The 24,897-nt window shown below is 54.9% G+C and overlaps 7 protein-coding genes across 7 annotated transcripts; 4 read left to right on the top strand and 3 right to left on the bottom strand.

Annotated features, from left to right (window-relative positions):
* Positions 1-553: 553 nt before the first annotated feature.
* Positions 554-1,488, top strand: BBK36DRAFT_17199 (hypothetical protein; the record flags this gene model as incomplete). The annotated part of the gene is made up of 2 exons (XM_024897838.1): positions 554-607; positions 967-1,488. 2 exons carry the CDS (start codon positions 554-556, stop codon positions 1,486-1,488), a joined length of 576 nt encoding a protein of 191 aa, XP_024753158.1.
* Positions 1,489-1,938: 450 nt separating this feature from the next.
* Positions 1,939-2,544, bottom strand: BBK36DRAFT_1110293 (hypothetical protein; the record flags this gene model as incomplete). The annotated part of the gene is made up of 2 exons (XM_024889568.1): positions 1,939-2,364; positions 2,449-2,544. 2 exons carry the CDS (start codon positions 2,542-2,544, stop codon positions 1,939-1,941), a joined length of 522 nt encoding a protein of 173 aa, XP_024753157.1.
* Positions 2,545-4,250: 1,706 nt separating this feature from the next.
* On the top strand, positions 4,251-5,525 carry BBK36DRAFT_1166062 (mitochondrial carrier; the record flags this gene model as incomplete). Its single annotated transcript, XM_024894857.1, has 3 exons — positions 4,251-4,538; positions 4,607-5,395; positions 5,457-5,525. 3 exons carry the CDS (start codon positions 4,251-4,253, stop codon positions 5,523-5,525), a joined length of 1,146 nt encoding a protein of 381 aa, XP_024753156.1.
* Positions 5,526-9,683: 4,158 nt separating this feature from the next.
* BBK36DRAFT_1188648 (hypothetical protein) lies at positions 9,684-10,135 on the bottom strand (the record flags this gene model as incomplete). Its single annotated transcript, XM_024896586.1, has 3 exons — positions 9,684-9,903; positions 9,986-10,056; positions 10,088-10,135. The coding sequence occupies 3 exons, from the start codon at positions 10,133-10,135 to the stop codon at positions 9,684-9,686; spliced, it is 339 nt and encodes a 112-aa protein (XP_024753155.1).
* An 84-nt stretch (positions 10,136-10,219) lies between these two features.
* Positions 10,220-12,737, top strand: BBK36DRAFT_46694 (deubiquinating enzyme; the record flags this gene model as incomplete). Its single annotated transcript, XM_024898110.1, has 3 exons — positions 10,220-10,258; positions 10,398-10,541; positions 10,728-12,737. The coding sequence occupies 3 exons, from the start codon at positions 10,220-10,222 to the stop codon at positions 12,735-12,737; spliced, it is 2,193 nt and encodes a 730-aa protein (XP_024753154.1).
* Positions 12,738-13,864: 1,127 nt separating this feature from the next.
* Positions 13,865-15,738, top strand: BBK36DRAFT_1110138 (glycosyltransferase family 22 protein; the record flags this gene model as incomplete). The annotated part of the gene is made up of 2 exons (XM_024889548.1): positions 13,865-14,306; positions 14,453-15,738. 2 exons carry the CDS (start codon positions 13,865-13,867, stop codon positions 15,736-15,738), a joined length of 1,728 nt encoding a protein of 575 aa, XP_024753153.1.
* A 626-nt stretch (positions 15,739-16,364) lies between these two features.
* BBK36DRAFT_1134346 (PP2C-domain-containing protein) lies at positions 16,365-24,141 on the bottom strand. Its single transcript, XM_024892274.1, is given in 12 exon segments — positions 16,365-16,416; positions 16,427-16,483; positions 16,772-16,801; positions 16,839-17,105; positions 17,179-17,304; positions 17,344-17,514; positions 17,545-17,673; positions 17,704-17,792; positions 17,826-22,191; positions 22,231-22,533; positions 22,914-23,562; positions 23,741-24,141. 9 exon segments carry the CDS (start codon positions 24,040-24,042, stop codon positions 16,839-16,841), a joined length of 6,402 nt encoding a protein of 2,133 aa, XP_024753152.1. The 5' UTR covers positions 24,043-24,141; the 3' UTR covers positions 16,365-16,416; positions 16,427-16,483; positions 16,772-16,801.
* Positions 24,142-24,897: the final 756 nt, after the last annotated feature.

Raw genomic sequence — 24,897 nt, 5'->3', positions numbered from 1 at the left:
GGCGAAGTGAACAACCTCGACCGTCAAGAGAGCGGAGTGCAACCCATATGCAGGGGCTTGGCTATTGTCAATGGTAGACAATGACGAGCTGGAGAACCCCAATTCGTCAATCAAGGAGTACCATGTTCAATTCCGAGCAGAAAGGCGCCAGTCGAAATGGGGGAGGAGATGTGCAGTTAAGTTCAAGTTGTGAAGCCGAGCCGTCAATCACTCAGCTTTACGAGGTGCCCATAGGTGAGATGAGGTGAGGTACGGAGTTTTAGAGGGGGGGTGTGTCACAGGGCGTGGGTTTCGGTGCTTTTACGGAACTGGGAACTAGCAGAAGTCGCGCCTCGGAAGCTGGGTGAGCTCTTGCGACTTTGCTCAACAGGCTTGTGATAGTCGTGCATTTAATCCGTGCCGTCTCCCGCCCTCCTTCACTCTCTTCTACTTGTCAGCGTCAACCCCCAACAACTCATTTTGCTTTCTTACACCTTTTTCGCCCTCTCCTGTGTCTTTCCAGATCGTCATAGAAGTGTTACATCTAGACAATTCACGAAGGAAACCTGCAATCATGGCCGCTCCGTCGAACAAGACTACCAAGAACCTTAATGGTCGCTGGACTATGGTATGTACTACGACAATGATGTTTGTTGGGCGCCGCTTTCGTCTGCCTGTCCTTTGAAGGGTCTGCCAATTTTCTCGAGAGGGGAGGACCGGGGATTTATGTGGTTGCTTTACCCCTCCCCCGCCATGACAAGAGCTGCAATGCCTTTCCTGTCAATCGCATCGCAGCATTGATTTGCGAGCTTCTCGGAAGACGATGGCTCTCGTTGCTGAATGAGCTGCCACTGAGCATCATGGCTGGCTTAAGGCGATCCGATGATTTGACTGCGCAGTGCATTTTCCTCTTCTATCCTTTATCCTTCGGGCCGTGCTTTGACCATATCATACCCGCACATCTACTGACGCTGAACAACACAACAGAACAAGACCCTCTCCGACTCGTCGGAGCCGGTCCTCGCCCTGCAGGGCATCGGATTCCTCACGCGCAAGGCAATCGGCCTGGCCACCATCACCATCGAGGTGCGCCAGTACGAGGGCCCGCCGAAGCCGCCCAACACGGCGACGGACACCGTGACGCACATCGACATTGTCCAGTCGGCGTCGAAGCTGTCGAGCACGCAGGAGAACCGGTGCTTGGACGGCTTCACACGCGGGCACACGGACTGGCTGTTTGGCACGGTCGAGGGCTCGAGTCGGTGGGTCTCGCTGGACGAGGTGACAGACGAGTTCCTCAAGAAGGGGTGGGAGGTCGAGGGCGAGGGCAAGAGCTTCATTACCAACGTGGCCAAGAACGCGGAGAGGGGGTGGGTTGCGGAGCAGGTCTGGGGGTTCCAGATTGTGGACGGGGAGAGGAGGTATTGCCGGCATGTTGTTGTGACCAAGGGGGAGGAGAGGGCGCAGATTCGGCTGGTGTATGACTTTGATGGGGAGTTGGACGAGTGAGTGGTTTTATATAAGGAGAGCTTGGAGCTTGCTACTTCGGGCTTACAAGATGAAGAGAGAGCTTGAAATATAATAAAGATACAGAACATTATCAGATAGCCTTCCTTTAGATTGTTCAAAGACCAGATTGATGCGATATATGTTGAATCCTACGCCTTGGATAAATGTTCTCTGCATGTGATCCATACGGTTGTGTAGCAGAATAGATCTCGCATCCACCACACTTTTGCGAACGAGTTCCTGGCTCTCAATTGTATGCGCAAGCCAACGAAGGAACTCGAGACTTGCGCGTATGTTGAATAGGGCCAAATAACCTTCCAAACGCCGTCTAGGGCCGAAAAAGCGCATTTCCAACTATGCCCCCCGCTAACCGCAGATATCATGCCCCCGAATCTTTTGCACCAGACTTGTTCCTTGCCTCTTCGTCATCCACAAAGCAGACCCAGTCATCTAAGCAGGCCTCCTCTTGACAAACTCCTCCAAATCCTGCACCGTGGCAACACCCAGCACGAACCGCCTATTCTCGTCCGTGATGACCGCAAACTCCTCCTGCCACTGCCCGTCGGGCTTGTCGCCGCGGAAGAAGGCCTCGAGCTCCTCGAGGGGCGTCTGCATGGTGATGACGCGATAGGTGCGGCCCTTGCGCTGGAAGCGCGTCATGGCGGCGGAGAGGGGGTCCTCGGGCTTGACGCGACCGGCCTCGAGGAGGGACTGCAGGTGCGGGATGGAGATGTAGCCGAGGAGGGCGCGGGTTTCGGAGTCGACGACGGTGAGGTGGGTGTATTCGCGCTCGAAGGCGGAGAGGAGGGCGAGGGAGATTGCGTCGGAGGGGTTGAGGGAGAGGGCTGCGGGGGGATCGAGGTCTTCGACTGTGGCCTGTGGGAAGTTTTGAGTGAGTCAGCCTGGGGGGGATCTTTCTCGATTTGGAGGTGCCGTTGGGATTTGCGCTTGAAAACGTACGCCTCGATATCTTGAGGACCAGGACGTGGAGAAGGGAGCGGCTGTTGTTGTTGCTGAGCCGGCCGCGGCGGGCTGATGCGTCAATGTGGTGGCCATGGCTCGATCCCTGCTGGTTTGAGTTGCGTATTTCGAAGCCAAGTTGCGATGGTGTTGCCGGAGTAGGTGGTGATAGTGGACTTGACTCTTGGGGTTGAAGGAGTTGTTCGACTCCGACGCTCGCAGAGATGGGCAAATTGATAGGCTCGATTGAGCCACCGCGGGGTGTGTGATTAGCTCAGCATGGACTGGCGGGGTTGTAAGAACTGGTCGAACTTACGGAGCGACACATGTGATGATAGTGATGCTGTAGGATACGTGAACCGTCTTATCGCAAGGGTTGCGGTTGTAAATTCCGTACATCTTCATTAACTGTCTGCGACGGTGATTGTGTTGTATACACAATAGTAATTCATATCAAAGCCTAGTCACGGCAAATTAATACATTGCTTGTCATATGAAGCCTAAATTGATTATTGAATACCGCTTACCGGCAGGCCGTTCCGTTATCGCATAGAAACCGGGTCAAGACACGACTGGATCAGGTAGTAGTCATCTCAATCCCATTCTCATCCACCTGACCCGTCCATCTAACGTATGAGTCTTTTTCTCAATTCCATCCTCATCTGCCTTACCTATCTATCTAATGCATGAGCCTTTTTCAACAATATTGGGTCGCCTTGCAAGAACCTGCTTTTTTATCTCCGGACAATCCCGCCTCGTTCGCATTGACTTTCGGCATTCCTGGGAAGGGAAGTGGAGCAGCTTTGCAGCTTCAGCCGGTCCGTGCGGCTCCACGATCGATTTCATCGGCTTCCAAAGATGATGCACGCAGCTTGCCGACTGCTTCCGGTCTGCAGTTTCATCTTTATCATGGTATGAATGAACGGGTAGATGCATTACCTTGGGGAAGAATAGAAGCAATTAGAAAAGAGTTGTTTAAGGTCATGAATCAGCTGTGTGTCAATTCATACCTACTTAGATAGTACCTATAGGTAAAACGAAGCTCACTTCACACTCGATCCGACAACCGCAGTGTTCATGAAATGCCGGCTTGATAGCGGTTCCCTTCGAACATGGACATTGGTGGGGCAAGTCGCTACTTGTGCCGCGGCGCCCCAGCCCGCAGCGGCCCCGTACCTCCCTGCCGTGTTCCGGTACTGCGACTTTCAGCTACGGAACAGTGCAGAGAGCTTTCAACCTGGCAGTTCGCAGGTTGCTGCCATCGGTGATGGCTCCTGACGCCCGGTGATGTCACTGTTTCCGCTTCTCTCAGCCCGCGGAACCAGGCGACCGCGGGCTATGTCCGGAAGGATGCACCAAGCAGTGAGGCACAGGCACCTTCCAGCCATTTCCTTGCTGCGACATTTATATCCGTCGAGCCCGTCTGCGCGATCCTTCTCGATTGCCTCACTTTCTGCCCCCCATTTGAATCTGGTCTTGAGATCGCGAGCTTCGCAGCGCAGGCATTGTCGCGTGCCCATTCTGATAGTGGCAGGTCCAACTCTGTAAGTTCCTCCCCATTGACCGGAAGCAGCTGCTCTGGAGCTTCCTATTGCGCCGACTGCCTCTCCACGACACCCCTCGTGAGCTACAGCGGGCATGATTGCTCATGAGCACGCCGTCTCTCCTCGTTCACAAGCCCCTAGCCACGTCACGATCCTACATACCTTGTACAGTCAAGACTTGCAGTATCCTAACCATCTCAGTCAATTTTCCAGGCAACACTCAGATTTCGGATACCTCGGTCGCCAGTCCACCTCATTATGGCACATCTCTATCCGAAGGCGGATGCCCTAAGGGGCTCCTTCTTCAGCCCATCGGCCACGAGCCCTAACTCACAGATGAAGGCGACGCCTCTCCAGGCTCGTCCCGAGCTCTACGGCGCCTACTCAGTCGTAGACAACGCCAAAGATAAGGCCGCGAAGCTGAGCAACGAGGCTACCAGGGAGTTCGAGAAGGCCAGCTCCGCAGCCCAGGCCAAGGCTGGAAAGATTGAGCTCTATTCCGGAAAGTATTATGCGGCGTGTACCTTCGGAGGTCTCATGGCATGCGTAAGTGACGGAGCATCATGCACCATTGTCCGGGAGTTCCTCCATAAGGGCTGACACGTCTTCACCAGGGTCTCACGCACACTGCTGTAACTCCTCTCGATTTCGTCAAGACTCGCCGCCAGGTCGACTCGAAACTCTACAAGAGCAACTTTGAAGCATGGGGAAAGATCTACCGCGCTCAGGGCCTCCGCGGCATCTTCACTGGCTGGAGCCCAACCTTGTTCGGTTACTCGGCCCAAGGCGCCTTCAAGTATGGTTGGTATGAGTACTTCAAAAAGACATATTCCGACCTTGCTGGTCCAGAAGCTGCCCACACGTACAAGACCGGTCTCTATCTCGCTGCCTCAGCCTCGGCTGAGTTCTTGGCCGACATTGCCCTCTGCCCCATGGAAGCTGTCAAGGTCCGAATGCAAGGAGGCTCGCCCAACCCGTACACCGGCGCCATTGATGGATTCACCAAGATCACTGCAAAGGAGGGCTACGCTGGTCTCTACAAGGGTCTTTACCCCCTGTGGGGCCGCCAGATCCCCTACACCATGATGAAGTTTGCCTCGTTCGAAACCATTGTTGAGATGATCTATGACCGCCTTCCTGGAGACAAGAGTGAGTACAGCAAGGCTGCCCAGACCGGCGTCTCCTTCACTGGTGGTTACCTCGCCGGTATTCTCTGCGCTATCGTTTCCCACCCGGCAGATGTCATGGTCAGCAAGCTCAACTCGGTGCGCGAGCCCGGCGAGGCCTTCGGATCTGCCATGGGTCGTATCTACAAGGACATTGGCTTCGTCGGTCTGTGGAACGGCTTGCCTATGCGTATCGTCATGATTGGCACCTTGACCGGTCTCCAGTGGATGATCTACGTAAGTCTCTCTTTCGGAATACGACGGGAGAGTTGTCGACGCTGTACTGACCTTGTAATAGGACTACTTCAAGATCTTCATGGGCTTGCCCACCACTGGTGGTCCCGCGCCGCCGCCAGAGAAGAAATAGAGGATAGATGGATGAAGATGTTGGTGGGCGGAGGTCTCTTATTGTGCTCTGTGTTCCTATTTGTATTATTGCAACGAGCTGAATTTATGGTCAACCCATTCTTGGAAAGTAAATTGCGCTTTGTAAGTGGCACCTCAGTTGAAAGCTGTACAGATCTTCGGAGTAAAGCATCACGTAGTTTTGCAAAAAACACCGGAAGAAATGCCGCGGATAATATAATAACGGCTGACACGCTAATGTGAGTGAAGCGTCCGCCTTGTAGAATATTGAATCGTTGGACCAATGCTCTTGGCAAAGCCACAGCCAAGGCGGCACTGGATATCCGAGGAGATATGTCCGATTGGTCTTTGGATATCGCCCTTCCAACTTACTGTACGGAGTATTCTTCTTTCATCCGACAGAGTGTAGGAGCACCTTTATATTCATTAAAGTAGAGCAGAGTGGCGAGAGCCTTGTATCTGGTTTAGAGCTGTCCTACGTGTTAAGTCCGCGGCCAGCCTTGAATGCCCGACACGGTTTCGTTTCGTTTCGGTCACAGGCATGGCAGTTGTGTGAAGTAGTAGTTCCCTGTGCCGCTCCACAAAAACAGAACGGGCGACAGATGGAGAAAGTGATGGGCAAGAGAAAGGGCCGACTCGGCTAGGGAATTGGCGAAAAAAAAATAAGAGAAATGACATGCATGCGTGCGAATAAGTTTGAGAGGAGGGGGGGGGAAAGTGCCAAGAGATGTTGGTTGGTTTTGGGGGGGGGGGTTTAGGGGGGGCGGTTGGTGGTGATGTTGGTGTTGGGCGAGCGGGTAAAGTAGGTACTCTGTAGAAACTTGGCCTTTTTGGCTGTTGGTGGTTCAATACCTGGTAGGCTGAAGCGATGTTATCTTTTTACAAAAGCGGATGGGGCTCGGTGTGCGTTTCTTAGAGAGCTAGATCTGGATGCCGACAATCGTGAATGGAGGACTTGTCAAAGTGTGTTTGATTCCGAGCCGGATGGCACTGTTGGGTTGCAGCAGAGATACGGCGTAACGGGAGGACGGACAGGGGGCAGAGACGTGCTGGTGGGGGATTCTATGATAATACTACTACCAAGTACTACTGCTGTGATTAGGTACGTTTCCTGTTTATTGGGCTGTCGTCGCATTATCGATCTGTGGGGTGACGTCCTGTGGAGCAGAGATATTCTATAGATAGGTGTCTAGGTAAGTAGTAGGTAAGTACCCAGCAAATAGTGAGGGCTGGTGGTGTTGTGGTTTGGCAAGAGGCGAGTGCTGCGGCTGTGGTTGTATGTATCAATGTCAGGGTAATACTACAATGATGGATGATGGGGGTTTGCGTGACGGTCGACCTTCGCCTTGCAGTTATACTGTATGGACTGCTGAAGCTGCAAAACGGGGCTTGCAGCCGAGAAAGGATTCGTCTCCAAGGTGGAGTGGATGGATGGATGCAGGTGATTGATGATCCGATGAAAAGAAGCGCGGAGGACGAACTGAAAGGGGTCCGGTTTCTCGTTTATTTTGGGGGGGGGGAACGGAGAAAACGGCACATGACCTCGAGCTGCAAAAGCCTAATGGGCTGCTAGCTTCTGCTGGGAACTGGATGAGTTGAGTATTGAGTCCAGCTACTCGAGGTTGTCTCTGAGCTGGAGACCTTTGATGGGAGTACTATGTATGTATGTTCTGTTTCGAGTGCCCACGCACAACAAGTGGAAACAGATGCACGGACTGGGAATCTGCAGGACCTCGACCTGAGCTACCGTTTACTGCAAGGGATTTTAAGCGCTCAAATGATAGAATCAACATGGATTGCTTGCGAAACTTGTCCTTGTAGTACTACCTAGTAGTAGTATGTCGAAGTATCAGGAGTTGCATCGCAAAGGTCCTGTTAGTGCCTGGGCCACGTTATTCTTCCTGGGCTGCAAGGCAGGGGGTTGGTTCGTCTTCTCCACAGCACCATAACAGCGAAGAGAGCGAGGAACGGCTGTTGATTCGTTGCGGCTGTTTGTTGAAGATGCCTTGCGCGTAACTCTTTTGACTACGAGAACTTGTGATTCTATTCTTATTAGCGAGTAAGCCCGAACTGGTTTGATGGATGATGCGGGGAAGAAGGGACACGGCGATGATCAGATGAGCAGCAAAGGACGAGGCGAGATTCCGCCGCCGCTGCTCGTGCAAGGCAAGAGAACCTGATGGCGAGCTGGTGCTGGATAATTCCGTCCATTTCCCTGGGGAGCTAAAGGGCGAATGTGTCCACCACTATATACATTCCTGTATGATAGGATCAGTGCAGTGGTACCCGAGTCCTAGTAGCAGAATGCAAGCCTGCGATGCTCCGCAGATAAGTAGGCAATCTATTGCTGCAGTCAAATGGCCATGAGGCACAGGTGCATTTTCCACAAGCAGCCGCCTCGTTCTCATTTTCTGCTTCGGGTCTCGCGAGATGGGCGGAGGCGGAAACTGGTCGCTGCTCGGCTGGCGTCATGTTCTTTTTGGGTCCTCAACCACAACTCGGCCAGTAGTAATGTCCAACTTTCTTCCCGCCCTTCTTCGTCTCTCCTTGTAATTTTTCTTCATCCATTGTTTTTGCGTGGTGCGGCAACAATAACGGGGGGATGTGGCACCCAATATGGTCCGCTGACGAACGAGGCGTTGCCCAACCCGAGGAACAAGGAGAAGGAAACGAAGTCGAGTGGCGAGTGTGTTTTTGGTAGAATGGACTTTCTTTTTCCTGCTTCCCCTCTCTCTGACTGGGCGAGTTGAAGAAAGCTGGTGCATTAGTGCCCTGGAGCAAGCCGTGCCATACAGACTCCATCCCGAGCCCAGACAAGAGCCACAACGGCTGCATGGTGTGCATAGCGTCGCATGCAGGAGAGGGAAGGGAAGATGGCCTTGCCGCGTGGCTCAATTACCCCGGATACATCATACGACAAAGCTGCGTTGCATGCACCCGGTCTGGTCCCAGTCCAGCTGGATGGGCCCGGTCTGGTCTGGCCTGGTCTCTTTGTTTTTTTGCCTCCCCTGGGTGCGTGTTGCTGGCTCTCCACCGTTCGTTCAGTGGTGTTGAATGCTTGTTTCGGAGTTTGCTGCTGCTTGCTGCAGAGAAACTGGGGGTCCTGGAGGTGATGGGTTGACTTGAGGTGCAATGCCGGCAGCTTGTGGTGAACCTACGGGAAATACGAACAGGCCAGTGACGAGAGTGAATCTTCGCTTTGTTAGCCACTAAGTACTATTCTAGGTACTAGGTAATATTAGAAGCCCGTCCATGATGGAGTATCACTGAATGACAAATCCGATCCAGATCTAAGCAAACGCACCAACTCGAGTGTACATAGATATTCACTTGCGCATGTCAGTCGTCCGAGGCACAATGGAGGATTACAAACCGCCGGTGCTGGACTGACTCGAGGTTTCACAGACAGCCCAGGTCCTGCAGCGTTCAAGTCCCCTGATCCAACCGTCATCATTGCAGTGTCACCGTCTGTTCAGCTGCGCAACAAGAAAGACCGATTGCAACCGAAAAGCCACTTCCGGTCGGGCTGAACAAACTTGCCATCATCAGTAACCATCTTTCTTCGCTTTCTTTCCCATCTCGTCTCGTCTGCGTTCGCTCCCCCACAGCGCGCGTGTTCCGAGCAGTCGCCGCTCTAGCGCAGCGCCAGAACAAGCCAGGCCTCTGCTAGTCGTCCAACGCCTTGCCTGTTTGTCCGCTGGCCGCTGCCTTAACTCGGCGCTAGCATCCTTCTGGCAGAGACGTCTCGACTTCTCTGATAGTAGTAGTATTAAATCCGTCAAGTCCATTTGACCCTTGTTACCACTGTACGCACGAGTGCTGCGACTTGTGCCGCCATCGAACAAAGTGCTGGTGGCCGTCTCTGTGGTACCAGTACCGTATGCGCCACAGGTGCAAGCGCAAAGTACCCCGACGACAGCCCCGGGCCCTGCAAGCGGCCTTTTCCCCCACCGGCCCACCCTCCCAGGCTGGGGAGCCCCGAAGGAACCTGGAAAGTGCCTGGAACTTGTTGCGGGCTTTGCGCCTGTTGCCAGCGCGGTGCGGCGCTGTGCTGGGGGTTCCAGAAGCCAAACTGCTGCTCCAGCGTCTTCCAGCCCGGGCCATGTCCGCGTCCAGACGCAACGCAACGCATCCATCGCTTCTCTGCCTTCTTTTCCCTTCAATCCCCCAACTTCCTCTCCAGCTGCTCGACCCTGCGCCTCTGCATTTCCCTGCTGTTTCTTCTCCTCTCTTCTTTCTTGCGACTCGGTGCGGCGTCCTTGTCTGTCCTCCGCTCGTTTCCTGGTTCCCTCGTTGGCGGCGCCGATCCGGAGCTGCTCTTCCCTCCTACGTCGTCTCTCGCGCACCGAAGCAGCGCCTCCTCGGTGCCGTGCCGCAGCCTCGCCTCACAGTTCGCCCATCATACGAAAGACTCGGAGATAGACTACCTCAAAAACCCGACCAGACGTTCTTCCGACTCACTTTCTCTCGTTGACCAACCACCACCTCTGGCCATTGATGCGCTTGCGTGGGCCGTTCTCCTCGTCCGCCGCCTGCATACGTCGAATGAATACCCTCGCCTACCGTTTTCGAATCTGTTGAGCGGCTGTTGCGCGGCTCTGGCTGCTGCATCTTCTTGTCCTTCCTCCCCTTTGTCTATAATACGCCCCTTATACTATATCCCGACGTCCAGCATTGCGCGAATATACCGACACCATGGCCGGGTTCTTTAACAAGATTCGAAATGCGAGCACGGTATTATCCCCCTTCCACCCACAGACGGTCGCGTTCCTCTCGTCCGCGGCAACTCCCGGCGTCGATTGCCATGTTCCGAACAGACCCTAGCATGTCCCGCGTCAAGAAACCCGTAGTCGCTGACAAAGCCTCTCTGCAGCCCTCGACAGCGCAAACCACCAAAGAACTGGTGTCGAAGAAGAAGGATGAGATCGTCCCGGAGTTGACCCCGCTTGAGAAGATGCTGCAGAATGCGGGCCCCTTGCGAGAAGATGCAACTGACAAGTTCTTCGGTTTCGAAAACGTACGTTGATCATTCCATCCCAACTGCGGATTAGGCCCCCCCCCCCCTGTCTGTGTCACTGTCACCATGCTAACGTCGAGTCGTAGTTTGGAAACACCTGGTTCGCCTCATCCCGTAGACCCAATCGGCACAGAACTGCAGTTCACTAACTGGAATCCGTTTAGCTACTGTAACTCCATCGTACAGGCTCTGTTCTACTCCGACCTGTTCCGAGAAAGCGTCATCAACTACCCATCGCTCTCGCCCTCAGACACCCCCAATGGCAACCGGCCAAAGGTCAACGTCACTCTCCGGCCGCCCATGAACCCCGCCCTGGCGAACCCCCAGCAGCAGACCAAGAAAGGCATCAGTGCCAAGGAGGCGATGAAGCAGAAGCAGACGTTGGGCGCTGGGCAGCCGGCGCCTGGACAGCCCGCCGTCAAGCCCGAGGATAAGCCAGACACCCCCGAGTATAAGAAGAAGCAGGCCATGCTCAAGGGCCCTATCCTGGAACTGGCACAAGAGAATGCCATGCCTTACGGCATGGACGAGTGTACCTTTACCGGCCTCAAAGACATCTTCCTGGCAGTCCTCCAGAGCAACACCCGAACGGGCGTCTTGAGCCCTCAGCGCTTCCTCGAGATATTCAAACGCGACAACGAAATGTTTCGAAACTCGATGCACCAGGATGCTCACGAATTCTACGGCCTCGTCTTAAACGATGTCATTGCCAACGTCGAGGCAAATGCGAGGAAGATCCAGGAACGCCTCGAAGTCAATGGTCAAAGTGATCTTACGCAGTCGGTGGAAAACGCCTTGGGATCAGCGTTGATAAATAATGCGACAGGCTACCGCACTCCCGGGACTGGGTGGGTTCACGACATCTTTGAGGGCGTGTTGACCTCAGAAACGAAGTGCTTGACTTGCGAGACGGCATCGCAAAGAGACGAGACCTTCCTCGACCTCTCCATCGATCTGGAAGAACACTCATCTGTGACATCCTGCCTGCGGAAATTCTCAGCTGAGGAGATGCTCTGCGAGCGGAACAAGTTCCACTGCGACCATTGCGGTGGCCTGCAGGAGGCCGAAAAGCGTATGAAGGTTAAGCGGCTACCCAAGGTACTGACTCTGCATCTCAAGCGCTTCAAGTACACCGAAGACTACAGCCGCCTCCAGAAGCTCTTCCACCGTGTCGTATACCCCTACCACCTGCGCATGTTCAATACAACGGAAGACGCAGAGGATCCCGACAGGATGTACGAGCTCTATGCGGTTGTTGTCCACATCGGCGGCAACGCGTACCATGGCCACTACGTCTCCATCATCAAGACTCCCGACCGTGGCTGGGTTCTGTTCGACGATGAAATGGTTGAGCCCGTAGACAAACACTTTGTGCGCAATTTCTTTGGTGACAAGCCCGGTATGGCCACTGCCTACGTTCTCTTTTATCAGGAAACCACCTTTGAGAAGGTTCGAGAAGAGCAAGAGAGGGAAGGCATGGAAGAAGTGAAGCTCGCGACGCAGGCGGCCAATGTCGCACAAGACGAGAACGGGGACAAGGCGGAACCGGCTCCCCTGAAGCGGCAAGTGACGCAGCCCGTCATAATGCCGGAACACGAGTCTCTGGCGAATCTTGCACATGCTGCCACTGCTCCTGGGTTGGCACACGCACCCATGTCACCAACTGTCGAGACGCCAGTGGCGAGCGACTTACCCTTTGCAGGCCCATCGAGCTCGGGTCTGACAACATCGAGTACGGCTAAAATAGTATCCAAGTCAAAAGAAGACTTGAAGAGAGAAAAGAAGGAGCGTGAAGCTGCGGAAAAGGCAGCCAAACAAGCCGAGAAAGAGAGGGAGAAGCTCAAAGAGAAGCAGCTGAAAGAAGACGAAAAGAAGCGCAGAGACGACCAGGTTAAGGCCATGCAAGCGCGGAGGAACGAGCATGAGGAGCTGCAGAAAGCACTCGAGGCTAGCAAGAGGTCTGCGGCCCAAGAAGAAGCCGTAAGGAAGAAGGAGGAAGGCGGATCCACGAGCTTCCTCGACCGATCGAAAAAGGGTAGCAAGTCCATGTCGAAGCGGAGCTTCAGCTTCTTCAGAGACAAGAATGGACCGCCACTGCCAGACACTCCCGCGAATGGAGATGCTCCAGAAAAGGAGAAGAAGGGGCGCATGAGCATGGGCTTGGGGAGGAAGAAGAGCACGTCTTTTCTTTCATAAACGGGGTTAAGGCGGCTTGATTTGGATTTTGTTGATTCTCAAAAGATGTTTGCCAGGCGAGAGAGAGACGGGCAGACAACAACGCAACCGGATTGGATTGCGATGACGGCGTATGGCGAATTCGTATGTACGACTGATGATGGGAAACATTGCATCTACAGCCTTAATTCGAGGGAAACTTCTTCGACACCCAGGCATGAAAGACGGAGCTAGCATTTCTACACCTCAGGCAGCGGATGGCAGCGGTAACACCGGCTCAACGGGGTGGGGTGGCTTTTTATCGCGTCCGTTTGGCTCGAGGGGTATCAATATCCAGCTCACCATGGCGAGCTGATGCGTTTGTTGCTTTCTTCTCTTAATTCATCACCATTCTTACTTCGACATGGGGTGTCTTGATTCTTAATTCTTCTCTTGTGCATGATTCCCTTGTTCAAAGCTGTATCATACAATTCGCTCTTCTGTAGCTAGACGAGATAATACTAGGTATCATACAAAGGAGGCTACATGTAAGGGGGATTTCCGAGCCGACTATCCAATATACTACTTCTGTGGATGTTAGCATGGCTCGTTCGCGGGAGAAGTTCAATTCCAAAGAAACCAGGGATTGATAGCCGAAAGGTAACGAGGAGTATCTCCAGTTGTCTAAGACGATTTGTCTGCCCGACGAACATTATAAGTGCATGTTGCTGCTGGTAAGCACCCGGTCGTCCAGTTGCGGGGGATGGTTGTGCCGTTCCGACACAGCTTGTGTTCTAGGGGAGCAGCTCCGGACTTCATCTCACCTGAACAACAACCCCTGGACAGAGCAATGAGACAAGTGTCTGTTCTCACCACATTATATCGGCATATTCATCACTCAAGGGCTCGATTTGCTGCTTCTACTCATCATAAGCAGCGAGCTTGATATCGTGCACGCGTCCGAAAGGAAAGGTCGGGCACTACATTTCCCGTGTATTATGCTATATAGCAAGGCATCTAAGCCCAACACTGGTTCATACAACGATGCATGACCATCAACTCAATTAAACCAACATGGAACTCATAGGCAAGCACCAGTCTATCACGCTGTAACCCCCGCAGATACCACCATATAACCCATTTCACTAACCAGAGAAACCACCACAGACATGCTCCTCTTCGCAGTGCCCCTCCTGCACCTCCTCTGCGCCCCCTACACCAAAGTCGAAGAGTCCTTCAACCTGCAGGCCACGCACGACATCCTCGCCTACGGCACGCCCACGCGCGGCGACGTCGGCGCCCGGCTGGCCTCGACGTACGACCACTTCAGCTTCCCCGGCGCCGTGCCGCGGACGTTTGTCGGGCCGGTGCTCCTCGCGGGCGTGAGCCAGCCGCTGGTCGCGCTGGCGTCGGGGTCCACGCACGCGCAGCTCGTCGTCAGGGCGGTGCTGGGCTGCTTCAACGCCGCGTGCCTGGCGGTGTTCGCGGGGGCCGTGAGGGGCGCGTTTGGGAGGGGGGCGGGCAGGTGGTGGGTTCTGTTGAGCGTGAGCCAGTTCCATCTGATGTTCTATCTGAGTAGGACGTTGCCGAACATGTTTGCCTTTGGGCTGAGTGAGTTTTACCCTTCCCACCCCCTTTTTTCCTCTTGTATAAAGTCTTGTACCTCACATCAAAATCCCACAACCTATATGTCTTTCCACCATGTTCTTCCTGGAGCTCAGTTTTCATGAGATATACTCATCCTCAAGCGGGCACAGCAACCCTGGCATCCGCATTCCTCCTCCCTAAAAACGACGACCCCAAAAAGTCCCAGATCCGCCGCCGCCAAGCCATCGGCCTCCTCGTCTTCGCGACCGCAATCTTCCGCTCCGAGCTCGCCATCCTCCTCGCCGCCACGGGGCTGCACCTCCTGGCCCGGTCGCAGCTCGGCCTGCGCGAGCTCGTGGCCGTGTTCCTCGCCGCCTTTGCCGTCGCGCTGGCCGTCTCCGTGCCGCTCGACTCGTACTTTTGGCAGCGGCCGCTGATGTGGCCGGAGCTCGCGGGCTTCTACTACAACGCCGTGCTGGGGTCGTCGTCCAACTGGGGCGTCTCGCCGTGGCACTACTACTTTTCGTCGGCGCTGCCGCGGCTGCTGCTCAACCCGCTGTGCTTTCCGCTCGTTGGGCTGGCGCTCTACCAGCCGGGGACTTCGCGCCGAGTGCAGGACCTCGTCGTTCCGTCTCTGGTCTTTGTCGCCGTATACTCCATCCAGCCGCACAAGGAGACGCGCTTCATCTTCTATGCTGTCCCTCCGCTTACCGCCGCCGCAGCCGTAGGCGCCGACTTTGTCTCTGCCCGCCGGTCCAAGTCCATCTTCTACGGCCTCGCCACCCTTGCCATCGCCCTTTCTGTCCTCGCTTCCTTTGCGTCCAGCACGCTCATGCTGCTCCTCTCATCGCTCAACTATCCCGGCGGTGACGCCGTCTCACAGCTCTACGCCCTCACGGCGAACGTCACCTCGTCAGCTCCCCAGCTGTTCGTCCACGCGGACGTCCTCACATGCATGACCGGACTCACCCTCTTTGGCCAAAACCTCCGCAACTCCCCCTTCGGCCACGGCCTTCTCGGCTCTTCTCTTCCATCGTCATCATCGTCAACTCCCCCAGCTCTCGTCTTTGACAAGACGGAATCAGACGAGGAACTGCTCCGGCCAGAATTTTGGTCCCAGTTCGACTACATCCTCATGGAAGATCCCTCCTTCGCCCTCGGGACATGGGACACCATTGGTCAGATCCACGGCTACGACGGGATAGAAATCCTACGCCCTGGCCAAATGACAACCACAGCATCATCATCAGCATCCTCGCAGCAGCAAGATGGAAAAGGAGAAGGAAAAGAAGAAGAAGAAGGAGAAGAAGCTCATCATAGGATCCTCGGCCACGGGGCCACTGTTGCTGCCGTGAGGGATACGGTGAGGAAGTATACCGGAGGATGGTGGATTGGCCCGCGGATGTCGCCACGGATACACATCATGAAGCAAGTCCGACAGTCAGACGACAACTGATGTAAAACTCGAAGTGAGGAGAGAGTGTGTGTGTGAAAATCTTGGCAGGGGCTTAGAGCAGATAAAGTCTTGTTGCCTCGCGTACTTTTCTCATATTGAAGAAAAAAGGCAACTTTTCCAAGTTTCCGATTTATAATGGAAGTTCATGTTCGGATAATAAGTAGTGGAAAATAGCCGCAAGGAAAAAAAAGCAAAGAAAAAAAAAAGCAGATATATTTCCAAAAGTCTCAGACAAAATAATGTTGTTGAATCCCTCAAGTGAAAAGGTGAGTCAATTATCTCTTGTTTTCTTACTGCTTCTTTTTCCTTTCCTGTTTGAGTTTGATTCCCAGCTTTCATTTCTCCCATAAGCCTGCCTGCCTCCCTCTCCCCCCATGAACGAAATGCCACCCAGTCACTCGTCATTTCACTCACTTCACTCACTCAATCTCAAGCAACAAGACAACCCACAGCACACACACACACACACAACAACCACTGCAATATCAAGCAAGTCAGAACAGGAGAAAGACCAGTTTCCCTTGAGACGCTTCCGCAAAGGAAACCAAGTTGTGTCTTCTTATAACAAAATGCAATGACCAAAAAACGATCCAGCTCCTCCTCCCCCTTTCCCCCCCCAAAGAAGAGGTTATACAAATGACTCATAACAATATATGTAAGAGGTATAGTAATATAGTAAAATCGGGAAAAAAAACACACAGCAGCTGCTTCCTAAGCGCGCGCATCGAAACACACGTCCGTTTCCCTTCTCCTCTCCTGGAAGGAGTTATAAACCCAAACGGAGTTGTACAGAAAACAAAAGAGTAAAACAAAAAACAAACAACTTTCGCCGCAGTGACTGCGCCAACGCAGAATCTCTGATATGTATGATCCTTCCCGACCATGATTGATCCACAATGCAATGAGTAAAGGGGTAAAACAAAGAAAAATGGAGAGAGCCAGGAGAGATATCCAAAAACCCCTCTTCTCAACTCCGCCAACTCGCCGCTTCTTTGCCTGCTCCAAGCCCGCGGAACGGCTCCCAATTAAAGTCCCAATAATATAAGGCAAGGCATTCATCTGCTGTATGACAGTTTCGTAAAGTACCGCTGAGCAACTTGTTACTCGTGCTCAGTTTCGCTTCCATCCTCCACCACCTCCTCGACTTCCAGCTCGTCGTCATATTCGACACCGTTCTCAGTCTCCCCGTTGCTGCTGGTTTCAGTGTCGTCGAGCTCGCCATACTTCTGCTTGTAGCGGTCCAGCTCCTCCTTCTGTTTCAGGAAATAGTCGAATACCGCAGCCATGGGAGCACGAAGCTGGTTCAGCTCTCGGAGGGCGCCGCCTCCAATAGCAAGATGGCGCATCGTCAGGGTCGACACACAAGTCTATATTCATGTTAAATAATCAAAGCCCGACATCAACCAAGCATTTATGCCAAAAGAGTCACACAAAGCTTACCTCTATCCGGCTCACTTGATGTTCCATAAAGTTGATCAAGAAGCGTTCAGTGACTTCACCACCCCGAGTCTTCATGCGCTCCAGGAGTTCCGTTTCCGGCGGCTGAAGCCCGGGGCCCCTGACTTCCTCCAAAGTGCTGCACAGCATCTCAAGGCGCAGGCTGACTCGCCACAAGGACCATATCATATCGGGATCAAACGGCAGCTCGCCAGCGGCCATGACCGAGGTCGGCTTGTCCGCCAACAGATCTTGGCGCTCATGCTGTAGATGATATTCGATGCGGCCAGTCAAGGCATGCGGATACAGCGAATAGACCACCTCCGGGTTTTCCAAACCCTTGAGCTTCTTCTCTCCCATCTCCTTGACTTCGAATCCCTGCGAAGTCAGAGATCGCAGATCTTTGCGTATGGCAGTCGCAAGTGACACGTCGTCGAAGGAGGCTTCCGAGCCGGTGGACACGTTTCGGTCCGTGTCCTGGAAGTTCTCCAGACAGCGCTGGATTTCGGAGATGAAGTCTGATGACACAGTGATCTGGCCACCATCAGCAACAGCTGAGATTCGCGATGCCTTGTTGACCATGGGCCCAAAATAGTCCATGCGGCGGGTGACGGGGTCTGTTTCGGACACGCAGTCTCCGTAATGAATACCCATGCGAACAGACAGGCCCTTGAAGATGAGCGCATTTTCCTTGTCGTGGATTGGCTGACACGACATGGAATTGAGGACCTCTGACGGCCAAGGGACTTCGAGGAGTTCCATCTGAACCGCGAAGCACCAGAGGAGAGCCGAAGTCGCCGTGGGAAATGACACCATGAAGGCATCGCCTTCCGTCTTGACCTCGTACCCTCCGATCCGGCGTAGCTGTCGCCGCATGACCTCGTTGTGCAGCTTGATTGCTGAGCGCATCGCATTGGGATACATCTCCCAAAGAGTCGTGGAGTTCTTGATATCTGTAAAGACAATGGAGACGTTGCCAGTCGGAGCGGGGATTTCCGCCTCGAGGCGGTTGAGGGAAGAGTCGAGGACGTCTGCCTTGCCCTTCCGTCCCCTCCTCGTGGAAAGGAGATAAGGAGCCTCTGCGGGCACGCCCGAAGGGTACAGAGACATACTCGTGCCACGATGGAGGCGAGACCGCTCCACTCTCCTCTTCAGGTCAACGACGCTGATCATCATGACCATGATCTTTCCGGATGCGCCGTATGCCATCGCGATGTCGCGGAGCTTCTGGGCGGCACGCATGAGATCCTGGCGCTCAGCTCGCGCGATATCAGTAACGAGGCCGGGTGGCAGATACTCCCACAGCTCGCTCGTAGCCATGACGATGATGTCGTCGTTCTCTCGGATGGTCATGTTGGTTACATGAGGCGCAGCCATTACGGCAGGCATCATATCGACATATCCAAAGGCTCGTGAGACCTGCAGCACATCGTTGAGTCGGCCATTGCGCGATACCCACCCACCGGCTTCGCGGATCCTCGATCGTTCCGAGGGCTCTGCGGGATCGTGTTTCCGGGTCAGGATGTGGTGCTTGCTGTCGGTCTTGATAACCATGGCTTGCACATCTCCGACGTTTGCGACGTATAGCTCCGTGCCCTGAAGGTACAGGACGGTGGCGACTCCTCCAGAGTTCAAGTCCTCCCTACTAAGAATAACAGGCTGAGAGACACCCCGATGCGACTTCTTCTTCCTATCTTCCGAGTACTGGACGGCAACCGTCACGAGTTCTTTGTTCAGGGCCAAAAATGCCCTTCGGAGCGCGTCGACAGGCGTCTCGTTTTGGCGCGTCTTCAGAGCCTTGAGTTCCTGGGCAAAGATGTGTCCGAAATTCTCGTGAAGATACTTGGCAATCTTGGATCCGCTGTTTGACAATGCCTGGCCGTCAAAGAGGCCCAGCAGCATCTCCGTCTCGGAAGAGTTGAAGCGCGGAACGACAAGGTCAACGGTCGACAGGTGCTCGTTCTTACCCAGAGTGTCGGCCATACCATATGGCAGATGGCCTGCCAGCGAGCCAGATGTTCTGACTCGCCTGTCTTCGCTTTGATCCGGGATGCTGGGCTGAGTCAGAGTTACATCCATCAGTCCCAGTATCCTCAGGTTGGTCAGTCGGTTGAAGTCGGTGTACTCCTCCCTATTCACAGCGCCGGGGCCATCGATACCGCCCCATGCCGTCTGTTTGATCTCGAGTCGTTTGTTTCCCGAAAGGTTGAGATACCTCAAGTTGGGATTCAGGTTCCAGTTCCAATCATATGGAACATTAGCAATGTTGTACTTGAGCGAGTTATTACCGCAGTCCAGAACCGCAAGCTTCTTCGCTCTTGAGATGTCGGCCGGCAGATTCGTGAATTTGTTGCCATTGATGTACAGGGTTTGGAGAAGACTGGTTTCTTCCAAGTCATCTGCCGGGAGGCTGGTCAAGACGTTTCCGGAGAGATACAGCTCCACCAGCTGCGGCCAGCTCTTCATTGATCTCTGGGGCATATCGCTGATTTCCCAGTTGTACGACAGATTGAGAACCCGGAGCTCGGCAAGAAGAGTGATCTGGTCAAACACGTCATCATCGAGTCGGTTGTCCGCAAGGTAGAGATTCCGCAACGATCCAGCAAATGTGTTGGTCAATCTCGACGACAAGCCCGAGTCCTTCCTCAATGACTGAGTCGAAGTGGAGACCGTGTTCTGCGACTGTGAGGTTCCTCTAGACATGACAGACGTCTTACGTCCGCCCTTTCCATAGACGGATACGACTGAACTCTTTCGGTCAGCTCCGGGTATATTGGGCGATGGGCCCACGCTCAGCAAAGTGGTGCTAGATGCCTGGCTGGGCCGTCGCTCCTCTCCCAATTCGTCAGAGCTGCCGGAGGTAGAAAGCGTGCCCAATGGAGCCGACTTGCCATTGGTCGAGGGAGGACCCTGCTCCTCGCCGGGCAGCCTTGGGGCCCTTGACGCAGCCTTGGGGAAACTTTCCAGCATGTTGGAAGAGGCATTGAAAGTCTCCAGCTTATTGGCCCACCAAATCTCCATGGGCAGCTTGGAAATGTTGTTGTCTCGGACATCGAGGACCCTCAGCTCCGTCAGGCAGCCAATCTGGGGCGGTAGTTCGCCAACCGAGTTGTGCGCGATGCTGAAATGTTCTAGACGGCTCAGCATGCCGATCTGGGGCGGCAGCGAGACGAAATGGTTCTTGTCGAGGATGAGGCGTTCCAGGTTTGGCATGTTGGAGAATGCGGAGTCGATACTCGCCAGCTGACCTTGCGAAAGGTTGAGCGTCTTGAGGGTCGGGAGCGGCTCCAGGATTTCGAACTTGTTGAGCGGATTCGAGTTCAGCTTGAGTTGTCGAATGCGCTCAAACTTGCCGACAAAGGCCGAGATGTGGTTGTGAGCGGCGTACAAGATCTCCAGCTTGGGCAGTTCTGATATAACGTCGATGTTGGTGATGTAGTTGTACTTGATGTCGAGCTCGCGCAAGCTAATGAGGCCACGGAAATTGTGTGGGACGCCTCCGCTGAGATGGTTGTTGGTGATGAGCAACTTCTCCAGGCTCTTGAGCTGGCCAATCTCCTCCGGCAGCTCGGCGATGGAATTGAAGCTGAGATCCAAATCGACCAGGCTGCGCAGGTCGCATAAGAAGGGCGGGAACGTTTCCAAGAAGTTGGAGGAGATGTTCAAGCTCCTGAGTGCTTGGTATGCGCCAAAGTAAGGAGGCAGGTGCGTCAATCGGTTGTTAGCAAGATTCATTCTCAGCAGCCCCGTCAGCGCGTTTAGTTCGGCGTTGTCCAGCTGTTCTAGTCGATTGTTCGCGGCGTCCAGATATGTCAGCCTCGCGGCCCGGCCAAGGCTGAGGGGCAGTTTTCTTGCTTCATTGTTATTAAACTTGATATCTCGGAGGTTCTTGCAGGATTGGATAAAGTCCCTGGGCACATCCAGAGACAGGTTACGGGAAAGATTCAGGGAAATGATATCGTTAGCCTTGAGGTAGAGAGAGATGGGGATGGTGACGAGATTGCGACCGGAAAGGTCGACGTAGTTGACCTTTTGCGTGGCCTTGATGCCCAGGTCCGCAGTCTTTGAGTGGAAGTCGCTCTCCCGAGCAGACAGGAACATGAAACGGCACAGGTAGCCGTTGTCCTCCCGACCCAGATCCTCTATCCTGTCCTTTTCCTCGTAGCCGACCTGCTGCAAGAGGCGTTTTTGTATGAGTAGCGGCCGCTCGCCTGGCGTCAGGACGCGGATGAGATCGTGCTTCTTCATGATGATGTGGTAGTTTTCGAGGCCATCAACAACATATGTCTTCTTAATCACTTGGGATATGACCTCGGCAACTGTGGCATCCAGAGACATGGAGTGTGTCGAAAAGGTCCCGTCCGATCGAAAGATGCGAATGAAGTAGGGCGTCAGCTTCTCCTCGGGCCGTGGGGGGCTCGTGAGCTCTTCCACCTCGGGCTGCTGTATCGTGGTGTCCTCGGTGCCTCGGCGGACGGCCCAGCTATCAGGGGCATCCCAGCTTCCTCCCTTCGGCGGTGAAACTGCCGAATCCACGGGGTCAGGGTCGATGTTATTCACGAAGGACGTGTCCATGGGGGTCAATGGGGGTGGCTTGGCCAGAATACCTTCCATATCGTTCAAGTTGGTGTCGAGATGGTGGATGTGGCCAGATTCCGCGCGGTCGGTCGGCCCGATGGTGTCGTCGCAGTCGTTGGGTCGAGGGGGTCGCTGTTTCTTGGAAAATGGAAAGGTGTTCTTGAAGGTCGCGCGAGGCGCCGTCAGCGACCGGGTTTCCGAGGCATCGGACACGTCTCCAGAGCCCAGGACGAAGGTGGAAGGGAAGGCGGATGGTGACAGCTCGGGGCGCGTCAAGTCTGTCTTGGAAGACTTTGCCTGCAAAGACCTGGTAGACTGAGGAAGATCCTTCAACTTGGAGCCGCCGGTGGCGCCATCGTCCTTGTCCTTGTGCTGCCGTCGCAGGCGGCCGATGAAGCCAAGCTTGCCATGGTGGCCAGGGGAAGCGTGTCCCTCGGCCTGGCCAGACCTGGAGTAGGGCCCGTGTCCGCTGCCAACGCTCGGCGTCGGGCTCTGGGCTCTGGAGCGCGAGCTGCTGAAGAGCGTGCCGGCCATGCCCCCTCGGTCGCGCGGATAGGAACTGCTCGTGGAGTCTTCGCGGGTGGTGGTCGGCCGCAGGCTCCTGGGATCATCGATGCTCTTGTTATGGCGGTGATGGTGGCCGGGGAGGTGGACGATGCCGGGGCGCGACGACGACGACGACTTGGGCGGCACCTGAGGCGCGCCATCCGACATGTATCGTTCCCGATCGGGGCCCGTCATGATGTCTCTGACTGGTGCCTCTCCATATCGCGCAATGTCCTAGAGAGAAAGACGAGCAGGTTAGATTCCGTGTCACGATGAATTGCAGGCGAAACCGATTTCCAATTTCGACCCCCACTATTCGTGGATCGCAGGCGGCCCCATAACGAAAAAAGAAGTGGACCAGGAGGTGAGGCAAACAAGAGAGCTTACGCCGTTTCGGGAAAAGGGAGGCAGGGACATTTAGAGGATTGAAATATTACAGACGAGTAAAAAAAAAAAAAAAAAGATCATGAAGAAGAAAGGAAAGAAGGAAAACAATGTGCAAAAGGGGTGGGGAGAGGGGGGATGATGAAGAGATGGAGGTCGAGATCAAGGAGGTGGGGAGGGGAAATAGAGGAGAAGAAGAGAGATGGATCAGAAACACAAGGCGGACTTACATTGTTATCCTGATACAAAAAGGGCACTACTTCAGGGGCCGGAACTGGGGTCCTGGGCCGTGACGAAGCAGGCGAGGCATCCCTGGTATGATCGGTGGCATTAGAGTAGTTGCGATCGCGGTGCGTTGGGCGAGTGTGACTGTAGGAGCGCGATCGCTGGTCCTTGCCCATATATGAGTTTGGGAGGCTGCTCTCGGAGCTGTCGCGCCCAGGAAACTCCTCGCCAAAGAAGCCCTGCAGTTTGCGAAGGCCGCCACGGGGACCGCTAGCCTTGGAGCCAGTACTGCTAGCCGTCGTGGTGACACTAGCAGCAGATGGCCGTCGGCCGTCTGTGTAGTAGAGCTGCTCGGGAGAGTCTTGCAGACCCAGCGACGAGCTGGCGCCGGTGCGAGATCCCATGCCGTGCAGCCCGGGGGAGAACTGCGAGAAGATGGACATGTTGTCGGCAGACTCGTCGACGAGGCTCGGAGGATAATTGGGGTTTGGGTGGCCTCGCGGCGGATCGAGCACGGCTAGGTCGCGGCGGTAGTTGGTGAGGTCGCTCAGGCGCCGGCCTCCCTCTCTGGACGACGAGGGCGTCATGGCGGCGCCGCGAGTGGTGCCGGTCGAGGTGGGCGAGATCTGGAGGTCGTCATCTCGTGAGAGGCTCCTACACACAGCCGCAACGGCGCAGGGGCCCGCGTTAGACATTGCTTTCTGCTTGCCGGTGGATGGAGAGCAAAGAGGCGACGGGAAGGGCGGGCGGGCGGCACGAGGCTCGCCAGGACAAAGGAAGACGGGCTGGCGGAGGGAGAGGAGAGCAGCGAAGCTGGCAAACATGAACTTACTTGTGATGATGAGGTGTGGGAGAGTCCGTGTCGAGCTGGCCTGGGCCGATGCCGATGCCTATTCCCATTCCTACGCCTGCGCCTATGTCGGTACCTGCATCTTGACCTGCGTTTGCGTTTGCGTTTGCGTTTGCGTTTGCGCCAGCACCAGCACTGGATCCGGCGCCGGCGCCGTTGCGCAAAGCAGCATCGGTTGAAGCCGCGGTCGGGGTCGAGGGCTTGGCCGTGATGGAGGAGCGGGTGCTGCTGTTGCTGGCGCTGGTGCCGGAGCTGATGCGAAACGCAGCGTCCTTCTCCGTCATTGTCGACGACAGCTCCAGGCCACTACCATGCGATGCAAGAGAACCGGTGCTGGAGTGGTGGCGAGGCGCATTCACGTCATGCTTGGGCTCGACGCCGTGCCGAAGGAGCTGCCTGTCTTATCTCGCGGTCGTGCTGCTGCGATTTCCCGTCGTCTTGTCTGCGGTTGTCGGGCCCGGCCAGAGCAAAGAGAATTTTCGACGTCTGTCCGGCGGGCGAAGTATGACGAGGGGCTGGATGGAGAGCTGGGGGATTGCCGGCTGCGGCGCGGGATTATCCAAGTACAAAAAGTCACAGGCAGAGAAGCAGAGTGGCAGAGAGGCAGAGGCAGAGGCAGAGGCTTGACCAGACCAGCGGCTTTCCCAGCCCCAGAGCCGGTTTGGCAGGGCTGAACAGTTTGCTGCTTAGCTCTGAGGGGGTGTGAGGGGGTGGCCGGAGGGCCATTGGGCGGTTGAACTTGATCAAGTCCAATCGAGGCGAGGCGGAGGCTCGGTGGCAGAAAGCGGACAGGCACACGAACCGCACCAAAAGTCTCACGCATACGATACGCACACGCACTCGACAGCTCGCTTTACTACAGCAGCATGACATTCGTACAGTACCTAGACTACCTGCTGTCCATTCGGCCACATTTTCGTTTTTTTGCCAAGCATGTACCGCGCAGGTAATGTCGTAGCCGCCGGTACAACCCAAGATGCTCGAGGGCAGCGGTGCCGAATTTGTACAAAGCATCCGACGTCGAAACAATACTGAATACAGCAACAGCGACAACTTGGCGCGTTTGTATGGCCTTGGCCAACGCTCTCGCTAGACTGGACGCAGGCTCAGACTCGCACGCAATTCAAATTGAATCGAAT

This window comes from Trichoderma citrinoviride (genome assembly GCF_003025115.1).
Source record: "Trichoderma citrinoviride strain TUCIM 6016 unplaced genomic scaffold BBK36scaffold_2, whole genome shotgun sequence".
Lineage (NCBI taxonomy): Eukaryota > Fungi > Ascomycota > Sordariomycetes > Hypocreales > Hypocreaceae > Trichoderma > Trichoderma citrinoviride.
The sequence above is the reverse complement of the archived record's forward strand: the minus strand, read 5'-3'. Positions and strand labels throughout refer to the sequence as shown.

Coding starts and splice junctions, on each gene's coding strand:
- BBK36DRAFT_1134346 (XM_024892274.1), bottom strand. CDS start 24,042: ATGACGGAGAAGGACGCTGCGTTTCGCATCAGCTCCGGCACCAGCGCC. Junction 17,674..17,703: donor CTGATGGTGGCCAGATCACT/GTGTCATCAGAC, acceptor TCCGAAATCCAG/CGCTGTCTGGAGAACTTCCA. Junction 17,106..17,178: donor ATCAAGTGAGCCGGATAGAG/GTAAGCTTTGTG, acceptor ACATGAATATAG/ACTTGTGTGTCGACCCTGAC.